The following is a 13,042-nucleotide window of genomic DNA, read 5'->3' as shown; positions in this document are numbered from 1 at the left end:
TACCCTGTTTTAGATTTGTTTCTTTTCCTTACTCTGTTCTAATAGTGTCACATAATCAAAAAAGCCACTACTGTGTAACTGTCCTGAGATCTATTAGCACTCCCGGTTCTAGTCATCAGTATAGAAAAGTATAGTCGTCCAGTGTAGAAAACTGTAGGTTATTTGATGTGTTGTTGCACAGAAGGTAGGTATACAGCTTTTTAGGATCTCAGCGGTTGTGTTTCACTTTGTAGTTTTTGTCCAGGCCAGACCCACAGAACCAAGAACCTAAGGGAATTCACACACAGCTCCTCCTGCAGGCCTAATTCTAACACAAGTTTGGAGATGTTCTAAGGGGTCAAGATTAGACTAGTTATTTTAAAATAAATGGTAAAATTCATCTCAGTATTCAGTTTTTATCATATAAATTCTGTGGCCAGCTCCATAAAATTCACATTTAATGACAGGAATTCCTTATAATAAAAATCATTCATGTATTGGATGAATATAAGCTATAAAAAGATCTGGAAGCATGAAACTACAGAGGATTTTTCTTCTAGTGAGAGTTGGAATGGTAAGAATAATGTCTGTCCTCCTTGGAACTTACCTATCAAAGAGACATTAGTCTTATTTAATAAGAAAACTGAATTTGGATGAGAGTAGAAATGGGGAGATGGAACCAATTTGTGTTTTAAATGTAGACTTCACAATGTGTCTTAATAGCCAGTGATTGATTTTTAAAATTTACAACCAGTGTCTAAAACAAAAAGTATTTCCTGCCTTGTCAAAGAGACTTTATTAAACTTATTTTGCTATAGTTTGTATTTTATTTTGAATATTAACTGAAGGAAAACAGACAATAATTTAAAAATACAGCACCTCAGATATATATTCAATGGATTAATTATTCTACAGAGATAACGTGGGACCAAACATGATAAACTCATGACAATATAAAAAAATTAAATTTGTAAGTGAAATCCTCTAATACTTAGTTGATTTCCTGTAAGAACAATTAAGTTCCTTACTACTAGGTTTTAGATATTTGCTCACCTGGGGACAGATGACTCCTCAGACTTTCAAGGAAGTCTCTGTTTAAAAATGATTTATGGATTATCAAATTCTGAGATTCCATGATTTTATGGTTTTTAATAAATTAACATAGATTCTCATATGAAACTTGGATTCAGTTTGGCAATGAACAAAATTTAAAGTTATTACTTGATGGTAATCAACTAAGGAAAGTAGTGAAAACAAGTAATTTTGGGACTTAGAATGTAGCTCAGTGGGAAAGCACTTCCCTAGCATATTTGAGGCCCCAAGTTTGATTCCTAGCACCACATCACACAAAAATAATTTCAATGAAGTCACTTTTACTTTGAACTATTAGAGGTGGGTGAAGAAAGCCCTAGACTAGTGCTGACCATTAGTTTTCTATGATGGAAATATTCTATAGTTGTTGTCCCATAACAATCATTAGCCACTTGTGGCTGGTGAACACTTGAAATTTGGCTTGTGTGACTGAACTGAATTTTTCATATTTTAACTACTGTTGTTACTGCTCATACTGGGCAGCAGAGCTCAATAGTCATATGTCTAACTTAATTGCTCTCACAGGAATAAAGAATATTCCTCAACTGTATACATTTGGGGGTTTCCCCCCATGGAGAAAGAGGAGAACATTGTAAACTGATGTTATAAAAATAAGTGTTTAAAGAAAGAAAGGACTTTAGAAAACAAGACAGTAATAAAATACTATTTCCAAATAATTCAAATAGAATCAATCTTTGATTATAGGTTTGATCTATTCAACTGCTGAATCTAATCATCTTTTTACTAGCTTGACAAATAAGTTGTTTTAAATCTTATTTATTTTAATGATTAAAGTAATACATGTTCAGTGTTACTAATTCAAATAACCACCTGGTGAATAAAGGAAAATGAGGACATCTACTACACTACCTACCAAATTCCCTTCTCCCAAAGATAATTGTTGTCAAAAGTTTAGAATGTCTTTTCTCACTTTTTTCTAAGTCTAAGTACATGTAGAAACTAAACCTTTTCAGGTTAAAATAATGGTTCTTGAATCCCTTCAGGGATAAACAATGTGGGAAACCATATTTCCGCATCAAATTCAAGCTCTCTAACATAGAGTGTAAATTCACAGAAATTGTGTTAGGCAATACTTACGCATTATAATAGCCAGAAAATGTTGAGAAATGAAAACGGGTTTCTTTGTGGTTGTGGGTTTTTGTTGTTTGTTTTTTATTTTTTATTTTTTTTAGTTGAAGATGTACACAATACCTTTGTTTCATTTATTTTTATGTGGTGGTGAGGATAGAACCCAGTGCCTTCCACGTGCCAGGCAAGCACTCTACCACTAAGCTACAACCCCAGCCCCCTGTTTGTTCTGAGGGAGTAGGATCAGAAGAAAAATCTTGGAATGATGCTTGAAAGAGATCTTTAGGAAGTCAAAAGGTTGAACTCTACATAACCATACTTGGAATAAGACTTTGTAACAAAATCCATATTGTTCCCATGTTCTTCATCCTTTAAGATTATGTTTATTGTGTTTTTTACTTATGTTTTTCTTGTGCTTTGTAGAGAATCATCTGTGTCACTTGGCTAATGGATGACTTGGAGATTTTATCTTGTAATATTTTAAAATTTCTTGGTTTACAGTGTTGTTGCCAACTAACATAATCCATATGGAAAATGATGCATATATATAACATACACGTATATATACATTTCCTAAATTTTAAAAAACTAAGATTTTTTTTCCTCAAAATGTCAGTCGGCTGAGCACAGTGGTACATGCCAGTAATCCCAGCAATTCAGGAGCTAAGACAGGAGGATCACAAGTTTGAGGCTAGCCTGGGCAACTTGGCAAACCCTATCTCAAAAAATAAAAAAAAGGAAGGGTGTTGCTCAGTGGCAAAGCACCCCTGAGTTCAATTCCCAGTAACAACAACAACAACAAAAAAAAAAAAAAATTAAAGAAAATTGGCAACACCTTGTCAATTTCCTCAAGGCAACAATTCAGAAAGGAAATGAGCTCTTCACATGACCCTGATCTTACCAGTCTTGTCTTACAAATATTCGTCATCTTTGCTGATATACAGACAGCCTGTGCTCCTGCTCCCTGCAAGACTCAGGGAGATCTTTGACCCGGCATCGTTATGTGTTGTTCTCTCAACCTGTCTGAAGGACCAAGGGGCAGTGGGTAATGGCAGTGGTAAAGGCCCAAGTTTTATTTGAGTCATTTACTCCCTCTTTACAATATTCAGAGCTGATTGAAATACAAGTTAGTGAGTTGAGCTCTAAGCCAACACTCTGGACCTTTAGTCATATTTTCTCTCCCCAATAAAACAGAAAAGTTTTATTTCAAAGAGGAAAAGAATACTATTCTATAACATATGAAAATCTATTTAGTTTTAATCTGGACTGAGAATCAGGACACATGGTTTCCATTTCTGACTTTAGCTCTTTGGATCAATAAGGATGGAACTACCTGTAGGTCCCCAACCAAATAGGGGGAAAAAACAAAAAACAAAACAAAAAAAAAAACCTCCTGCAGTTCAGAGCAATTTGGGAAGATTTAGATACTACAGAAAATGGAAATGTTGTCTGTAACTGAATGTGATGTTGAAACTTGTGTTTGTTTTTCAGGCACTTTTGGAACTAAACTGGATGTTTTATGTCTAGTTATTGTCTGATAATGGAAGTTATTACTCTGCTCCTATATGGAAATACAAAACAGCAAGCACCAGATTATGCTGGTACTTTCAGCACAGACTTTACCACATTGATCAGTTCATGAAACTCTGTGTTCTGAAAGTGGCCGCGATCAGTGAATTTGTACAATTTGGCTTCCAACTTATCTGCCACTTCTTGTTGTTCCTTCCAGGGAAGGAAAGGATCATCAGTGGAGCCAAACTGCACAATGTGAGGGCAGTTGGCCTTGATCTTCTCCCACTGCCAGGGACGGTTGAAGTATCCTATGGGGGGAAAAAAAACCTGTCAATGCCCATGAATAATCTCCATTTCAGACATTCTGGAATATCCAGTGGAGACCCTTACAGAGACACAAAGGATCAGGATCCATGGATGAATGAGAATCACTTTTTCTTTTTTTTCCTAGACCTGCAAGGCTTTCAGATCATAGCTATTTGTAAAGAGGGAGTAAATGACTCAAATAAAACCAGCCCTCTCAGAATTTTGGTTGTAAAGAGGTCTATTACCTTTCAAACTGCCTCACATCAAAAGATAGGTGATAAATCTTTTTCATATGCTATTAGATTTCCTTCCTCCATCCCTCCGTTTCATTTACTCAATTTAAATTTTTTTTCTTTTTTTTAAAATTTAGCCTATCTGAAAGAGTACTATTTTATAGTCTGAACAAGTAACCCTGTCTAGAAAGACTTTGGAGATTTCTGCCTTCAGACTTACCACTTGCACGCTCATTTTCATCCCCCAAATCTGATGTGTATGCAGACACTAATATAATAGCATATACTCGATGTGTTTCTGCATATCTGGAAAGAGAAAAATTATGTCAGCTAATATGATTTCACAAATAGTATGTCTCTACACTATGTACAGCCAGAGAATTGAAGTGTTGCACTCCATTTGTGTATTATGAATTGAAATGCATTCTGCTATCATGCACAATTAAGTAGAACAACAACAACAACCAAAGTCAACAAGCCACCTAACTCATTTGATTACAGGAAGCATGCTATTGCAGTTGTTATGAAAAATAGCAAGGAAATTGTAGGACAAGCCCAACCCTGGCTGCTTGATGAACTCCTCCTCATTTTTCAAGAAAGTTCAAAGCTCTGATGTGTGCATTCATCCACTTTAATATGCATTGGTATTGTTTTTTTCCCCCAGATCTGCATATTCCCCACTAATCCCCAGAGGATCTGATTCCGGGAGTTGGGGATAAATGCCCAGGAATCTGTACTTTAAGGGATGATATCTCCCCCAACCCAGATGACTCTAATGCAAGTGATATATGAACCATATCTTAAGAAACACAGCCTATATGAGAAATGTACCTCTATTATCACACTTTCCACATTACATTATATTATTCATTTGTTATGTATTACATCTTTGTTCCCCATTAAACTGCCAGCTCCTTAAAAGGAAGCTTGAGCATTGTTGATCTGTCTCTGATACCTAGTATAGTGCCCAGCAAGTAGATACCCAGTTAACTATCTTTAGATAGTACCATTACTCAGCAAAGACTTGGCTAAGGAAAGAAGTGGAATAGGAATTGTTTGAAGATGCTTCTGTGGCACAAAACTTTTAGGGTTGGTATTTTGTTCCTTGGTATAAACTTTTCCTCCCAACTGTTTATTTTTTAAAATATAAAACCCATAGAAAAGCTGAAAGAACAAGAAAAAGCTAAATTCATTGCATTTTTTACATTTCACCCTTACTTTACAATGTATTTCTCAAGAACAAGATCTTATATAGCTGCAGTACCACTATTATACCCAATTAACATTGATAAAGTAATTACCTATATTCATTTTCTCCCAACTGTACCAAAAATATCCTTTAAAACTGTTTTATACTCCTAGATAGTCAAGGATCTTGCATTGCATTTTATTTTCATGACTCCTAAGTCACTTTTAAATCTTTCCTTTTAAATGACATTGTTCAGTAAGATTTTAGACCAGTTGTACACTATTCCCTAATCTGAATTTGTTTTCCCATAACTAGACTGAGATTCAATATTCTTGGTCATGTGTCCTTCCAACTTCATCCTTCCAGGGACACATGATGTTAGTCTGTCTCATTATTGGTGAGGTTAAGTCTAATCACTTGTTTAAGGTGACATCCACCAGCCGTCTCCATTATTATAAAAGCACAATTTCCCCTTTGTGATGAATAAGTAATGTAGGGTGGTTCTCTGTGATTATGTCAGTTTCCTTTCTCCTATAACCTTATACTGACAGTTTGGGCACCATTTTGCCCCTTGCCTCCCTTAACTTCAGAATATAAATCTTAGGAGGTTGTTGACAATCCTGCAATAAATCCAGAGGTCATTAAAAGAAGGCACGTCTTTATAGCCTGTGGCTTAAGAAAAATTCAGTTGACCTTGAATTTGGACAGATTTCAGCCACAAAGGAATCTCTTCATTTTCTAGGCACCCCCTGGCAGCTTGTTAACATCTTATACTATATTTGTACCACTATTTCATTTCACTAAAAAGCATTATTATTCCTGCAGTTTTGATCATTATGGCTAATCGGTTATGAAATTTGGAAAGATTTCCTAATGTGGTTCATGTGATATCCTGAGTGATTGCTTGGGGCAAGTGGCTACACAAATAAAAACTATTGTCCTCTGTCATCCAGTTTAAGAAACTGCCTGATAGGCTATTCAGCCAGCTAAGTCTCTACCCCTAAGGTGAAGGGAGAGATGTGATGTTCTAGTGGACAGCACCAGGGATATACCCACAAATCCTAAGGACTGGGAGGGGGCAAGTAGGTAGGGGTAACAGCCCCAACCCTCTAAGAAAAACTTATTAAGCATCTACCATATACAAGGTTCTCCTCTAAGCAGTGAGGTATCAATGTCAGAGTTACAAGGGCTTACATTCTGTTGGCAAGAAATAAACAGGATGTCAGATGATGAAAAGGCTACAGATAATAGGCTATAGGAGGACAGGAGCCAGAGGGTGAGGATGCTGTTTCGTACACAGTGATTGAAAAGACACTACCATAAGCAGACATTCAAGCAGACTGAAAGGGGAAGAGAAACCCATACAGATAACTAGGGGCAGTGTCCCAAGAAGAAAACCAAGAGCAAGTGTTTGCTGATGACATAAAAGATTAAAAAATAGAAAAACAATATACTATAATGTTTTCCTATATCTAAAAGATTAAAAAATAGACAAACAACAACAAAACTCCACCAGAAGACTTCTGGAGCTTATAAATGAATTTAGCAAAGTAGCAGGATACAAGATCAACACCCATAAATCAATTGCTTTCCTATACTCCAAAAGTGATTTGATTGAGGAAGAAATCAATCAGGAAAACCATAATGTAAAAAACAAACAAACAAACAAAAACCTTGGCATTAATATTATGAAAGAGGTAAAAAAATCTCTACAATGAAAATTATAGAACACTGAAGAAAGGAACTGTAGAAAACCTTAGAAGATGAAAAGACAACCCATGTTCTTGGATAGGCAGAATTAATATTGTCAAAATGGCCATACCACCAAAAGCAAAATACAGATTCAATGCAATCCCAATCAAAATACCAATAACAAAATCTTCACAGAATTAGAAAAAACAATTCTAAAATTCATTTGGAAGAATAAGAGAGCCAAAATATCCAAAGCAATACTAAGCAAGAAAAGCAAAGCAAGAGGCACCATAATACCTGATCTGAAATTATACGACAGAGCTGTAGTAACAAAAATAGTGAGGTATTAGCACCAAAATAGGCATAAAGACCAATGGAATAGAATAGAAGACATAGAGAAAAGCCCACAAACCTATAGTTGTCTGATATTTGACAAGGATGCCAAAAATATATCTTGGAGAAAAGACAGCCTTTTTAACAAATGGTGCTAGAAAAACTGGATAGGTGTATGTAGAAAAATGAAATTAGATCCCTATCTTTCACCCTGCACAAAACTCTAATCAAAATGGATCAAAGACTTAGGAATTAGACCAGAAACCTTACAACTTCTAGAAGAAAACATAGGGTCAGCACTCCATTATATAGGTGCTGGCACAGACTTCCTTAACAAGACCCCCAAAGCATAAGAAAGAAAACTGACAATCAGTAAGTGAGATGCCATCAAACTAAAAAGCTTTTACACAGCTAAGGAAACAAGAGCTTGAAGAGAGAGCCAACAGAATGGGAGAAAATCTTGGCCAGCGACTCCTCCTATAGGGGATTAATATCCAGAATATACAAAGAATTCAAAAAACTTAATACCCAAAATACATACATACATACATTTCCAATCAATAAATGGGCAAAAGAATTAAACAGAAACTTCTCAATAGAAGAAACACAACAGGCCAATAAATACATGAAAAACTGTTCAACATCTCTAGCAATCAGGGAAATGCCAATCAAAACTACACTAAGATTTCATCTCATTCCAGTCAGAATAGCAATGATAAAGAATACGAACAACAAGCCCGGCACAATGGCACACACCTATAATCACAGCAGCTCGGGAGGCTGAGGCAGGAGGATCTCATATTCAAAGCCAGCCTCAATTTAGGAAGGCCCTAAGCAACTCAGTGAGACCATGTCTCAAAATAAAAATACAAAATAGGGCTGGGGATGTGGCTCAGTGGTCAAGTGCCCCTGAGTTAAACCCTAGTACCAAAAAAAAAAAAAAAAAAAAAAAAAAAAGAACAATAAATGCTGGTGTAATTGTGGGGAGAAAGGATACTTATACATCATGGGTGGGACTGCAGACTAGTACAACCACTCTGGAAAGCAGTTTGGAGATTCCTCAAAAAACTAGGGATGGAACCACCATATGACCTCACTATCTGACTCCTGGGTATTTTCCAGATCTAAAATCAGCATACTACAGAAACATAGCCACATCAGTGTTTATAGCAGCAGAATTCACAATAGCTAAATTATGGAAGCAACCCAGATGCCCATCAATAGATTAATGGATCAAGAAATTGTGGTATTTCTACACAATGGAGTTCTACTTAGCCATAAAAAGAATGAAATTATGGCATTTGCCAGTAAATGGATAGAAATGGAGAATATCATGCAAAGTGAAATTAGTCACATTCAGAAACTCAATGGTTGAATGTTGTCTCTTACATTCAGAAGCTAGAGTAAAATAAAGGAAAGGGGAGGGAAGGATAAGATTTATATAAAGAACCAATCCAATACAAAATAATAGAGGAGGAAAAGGAAGTCTAGTAGAGGAAGAAGAAGGGGAGGGGAAGGGCAGGAGGGAAAAGGGGAGGTCATGAACCAATAGATTTCTGTGCATGTATGAATTTGGATGAAACCAACTGCGTATGTATAACCATAAAACTCTAATTGAAAAAAAAAAAAAAGCAAAAGAAAACCAAGAGCAAGATAAAGAAGGTATGTACTTGGCATGTTCCAGGAGCTGCAATGAGGTCAGTATACCTGGTTGAGAGGAGAAAGGGTGGCAAAGACATCAGAGGTACGTGACAGGAAGCTGCTGGGGTTTGGAGACAGCAGCTTCCTGTCACTCAGATTTTAAGTCTCACTGCATCTCCATAAGTATTTTTTTTCAAGCCATTAACAAAACCAAGAAGGAATATGCTGGGAGCCACAGCCAATTAATATGATGCATGGCATTTTTGATTGAAAGGTGATGCCAGCTAGCCATTGAGATGATATGATTATGTTAAAAATTACATTCATATGGATACCAGACTCCTGCTGCGGGACTCCTGGAGAGTTCCCATTGGTTGGGAAAGTACAGTAGGAGGGAATTCCGGGGGAGGCGCTTGCGCTGGGGTTCCGGGAAGGAACCGGCGGAACGCCGCGTGGGTGGATCGGGAAGCTTCCCGGGCACGGACGTGGTATTGGCGGTTTTTTCAAATAAAGTTTGTTCCTGTTTGAGTGGCTCGTGATCTTGTGCCCAGCCAGACTGCGGCAGAATAAAGATGGTTATAATAAAAAAGGTTACCACTTTTGAGGTCAGCACTATTTCCTCTGTAATGGAAACCTAAGGTATATACAGGTATTTCCCAAGGAAGTATGGCTGGAACTCATGACGGGCTGGCAGTTCAACAAAGATCTCACCTCATGGCTGCAATGGCCCCAGAACTGTGGCCTATGATGATGGTCCTCTCATCACATTGTAGCTCTGTCTCCATGAAAGGCAGCCAGATACTCTCTCGAGCTGTAACTAAGGTTCAAGGTAAAGAAAGAGTCTGTGATTGGATAGGGACAGTTTCAATCTAATGCCACCCCATCTTTCTAACATACAACCATTTAGCAGTTCACAGCTAAATGGTTTAAAACTGCATGATCACAATAGAAAATGGGCTATTTTAACTGAGCCCATGATGTGTGTGATGTGAACTAAAATGCTCAAATCCATAGTTTTGGTAAATAGTTTTGCTTTTGTTTTCACCATGTTACGTTTAAAGAACACTGAAGAAATAATAAAATATAACTGAAACTTTAAACTTTCAAGCTTAATAAAAATATTCTTAAATTCTAAGATTCACATACATACACATTCTTTTTTTCCTGAAACAAGTCATAGATATACCCAGAACAAAAGAGACAATATTACTTATTTTTTAACATTAGGGTCTCAAATAGAGGCTGTAAAATTTTATCATGTTTCTGTCTCATATGGAATACTCACAAATTTTGCCTGAATGTAGACTTATAGAAGAGAAAATTAAGTTACAAAATTCAAAATTAAAATTTTACCATGCCCAGGTTATTTTCTTGATCCTTACTAGAAACTTCCATGGTTTTTGGTTTACATCCTTCTCCCCAAGCAACTTGCTTTATTCAAAACACACACACACACACACACACACACACACACACACCACACACCCCTTTGGTTTCTCTACTATGATATACCTGTTCTCTTCCTCCCAAAATGGTAAGATCCAAAACCAACAAGATGATGCTATTTAAAAAGAAGTTTAAAACTTACTTGGGTCAGGCATGTTTTTAGCCAGACACTGGAAACCAGGTATCTATGATATGAGGGGGTAAAAAAAGCTATAATTAAAATCTTAATTGCAACTAATATTTTCAAATAAGAAAAAAGACACCTGATATGATCTTCATCAATTCAATAAGTGTTTGCTTATATTATGGAATAAAGTGGGTTTAATAATGCTACAGAATTACACATGAATACACATCCTTCCTCATAAACTCATCTAACCAGCTCTGTAGATCCCTACAGAAATAGACCTATATCTACATTTGCACATCTGTATTTATCTCTAAGGTCTATATCTATAGAGAAGGCATAAATGAATGTGTTCTAGACAGATTGCGCTGGAGCCAAACAGATTGTGCCCCAGGTTGAAGGTAAAACATGGTAGGGAAATATGATACAGAAAGTTGGATATCACATCCTCTTGAACAGCTCCAGCCCTGACCCTCCAGCCCTGGTTTGTAGCTCTGCCTGTGGCTTTCTGCCACAACCCAGAAATTCTATTCCAGAGACCTTCTATTCTTCTGAATTTATTTACTCTATTGAATTTCTCTGAAATTCTATTCTAGAGGTCAACTCAGGAAACAATCTTACTGCTGGATTATGGAAGAGGGTTTAAAAACAGTCAAAATGTGCAAGACATTTTGCACAGTAGAATACTGTTTTCACAAAGAAGCCAAACAATATAGTTTTTAAAGAATACATGAGTTTTAAAAATAATTTTCAAGGGCTGAGGATGTGGCTCAAGTGGTAGTGCGCTCGCCTGGAATGCGTGCAGCCCGGGTTCGATCCTCAGCACCACATACAATCTAAGATGAGGTGTCCGCTGAAAGCTAAAAAATAAATATTAAAAAATTCTCTCTTAAAAAAAAATTGAAAAGTCTATTTAAAAAAAATAATAATAATTTTCAAAAAGAAAAGCAAATGAGGGCTGGGGTTGTGGCTCAGTGGTAGAGCAATCACCTAGCACGTGCGGGGCCCCAGGTTTGATCCTCAGCACCACATAAAAATGGATAAAGAAAGATTCTCTGTCCAACTAAAAAATAAATATTAAAATATAAAATGAATATTAAATTATTAAAATATTAAATAAAATATTTTTTAAAGAAAAATGAATTTCAGGATGGCAGAGGGATGGAACGACAGGCATATAAATCATTTAGAAGATAGTTTGGTGATACATTATATTAAGCTTCATAATTTACATACATATGTCCTTATTATATATATTTTTTTTTTTTTAACTGGAAGCAGGACGCATTAAAGAGATGTAAAATTACTTGGGAAGTCTCAAATTTGAACTCTCAACAGATGGGGAGGGATGGGGGGGTTTGGTTTCTTTAATTTTAAATGCTTCCTTTTACTCTAAAAACTAAGCTCTAAGAAAAGTCTTTGCCAACCAAAATCTTGACCACTAGTTCTAGAGTTTGAGAGAGGGCAGCAAAGGGGAGGAATAAAACACTCAGGGCTTTCCTGGAGGTGGGGTGGATATATGTTTAAACTTCAGTCCTGTGTCTCCTCACTCCCTCCTCTCGCTCCAGGCTGACTTTCCAGAGCAGAGAGGCATATATATGTCTCTTACCTGCTCCAGCCCCCTTTTCACCCAGCCATACCAGCCGTGGGTGGCCACATCCCCATCTCCATTCCCAGGAACAATCACTGCCTTGTTAGGAGAAGCCATGAGTGCAGAGAGGCCAGAGACTGCCAGTAGCAAGCAGGTTGTGCTGTCCTCAGAGCCAAGACTGCATCCGGCCAGGACCCTGCACTAAAGCATTCTGGGAATTGTAGTTCCGGAGAGCCAATGGGGCAGCTCTTTAACTCTGGCTTTACTGGCTGGCAGCCTGTGCCATTTCCCATCAAATTTTCTTTTATTTGCCAAACGTTGCCAGTTTCCATCAAATGCAAATAATTTTCTGCTTGCCTTTTACTAGTGCTCTTGTCCACCCCTCCCTTATTTAGAACAGGCTGTGACATGCCCAGAATTTGTTACTTTGCTATTAGACTTATGATATATCTATAAGAAAGGGTGTTTTTAAACACGGAGAATGCAAACTATCTATAACTTGGGAACTCCTGAAATCTACATTATATTTTCTTTTCAAATAAGTACTTAATAGAATGTCAATATTAGCCCTATTTGTGATTTTCATTGTTGTAAATGCTGGCCTTTTAAAAGGTGTCATCAACTGGGCATGGTAGGACCCACCTGTAATCTCAGTTACTGGGAAGGCTGAGGAAGGAGGATTGTTAAGTTCACGGCCAATATGGAAAATTTAGTGAGACCTTGTCTCAAAATAAAATAAAAAGGTTGGGGATGTAGCTCAATGATATAAAACCCCTGGGCTCAATTCCTAGTTCCAAAAAAGAAAAAAGTCA

At 36.9% G+C, this 13,042-nt stretch overlaps 1 protein-coding gene across 1 annotated transcript; it reads right to left on the bottom strand.

The window, feature by feature from the left end:
* Window positions 1-2,520: 2,520 nt before the first annotated feature.
* On the bottom strand, window positions 2,521-12,393 carry Rbbp9 (RB binding protein 9, serine hydrolase). Its single transcript, XM_076851484.2, has 5 exons — window positions 12,249-12,393; window positions 10,655-10,697; window positions 9,778-9,883; window positions 4,432-4,517; window positions 2,521-3,980 (listed from the first exon to the last, which is right to left on the bottom strand). The coding sequence occupies exons 1-5, from the start codon at window positions 12,345-12,347 to the stop codon at window positions 3,754-3,756; spliced, it is 561 nt and encodes a 186-aa protein (XP_076707599.1). The 5' UTR covers window positions 12,348-12,393; the 3' UTR covers window positions 2,521-3,753.
* Between the last annotated feature and the right edge of the window lie 649 nt (window positions 12,394-13,042).

This window comes from Callospermophilus lateralis, chromosome 3 (genome assembly GCF_048772815.1).
Source record: "Callospermophilus lateralis isolate mCalLat2 chromosome 3, mCalLat2.hap1, whole genome shotgun sequence".
Taxonomy (NCBI): Eukaryota; Metazoa; Chordata; class Mammalia; order Rodentia; family Sciuridae; genus Callospermophilus; species Callospermophilus lateralis.
Note: the sequence above shows the minus strand (reverse complement) of the source record. Positions and strands in the feature narration are given on the sequence as shown.

What these genes read in the sequence shown, in the direction of transcription:
- Rbbp9 (XM_076851484.2), bottom strand. Translation starts at nt 12,347, where the DNA reads ATGGCTTCTCCTAACAAGGCAGTGATTGTTCCTGGGAATGGAGATGGG. An exon ending in TGAAAAGGGGGCTGGAGCAG is followed by an intron (nt 10,698 to 12,248) that starts GTAAGAGACATA and finishes CTCATATCATAG; the next exon opens with ATACCTGGTTTCCAGTGTCT. An exon ending in TGAAAATGAGCGTGCAAGTG is followed by an intron (nt 3,981 to 4,431) that starts GTAAGTCTGAAG and finishes TTCCCCCCATAG; the next exon opens with GATACTTCAACCGTCCCTGG.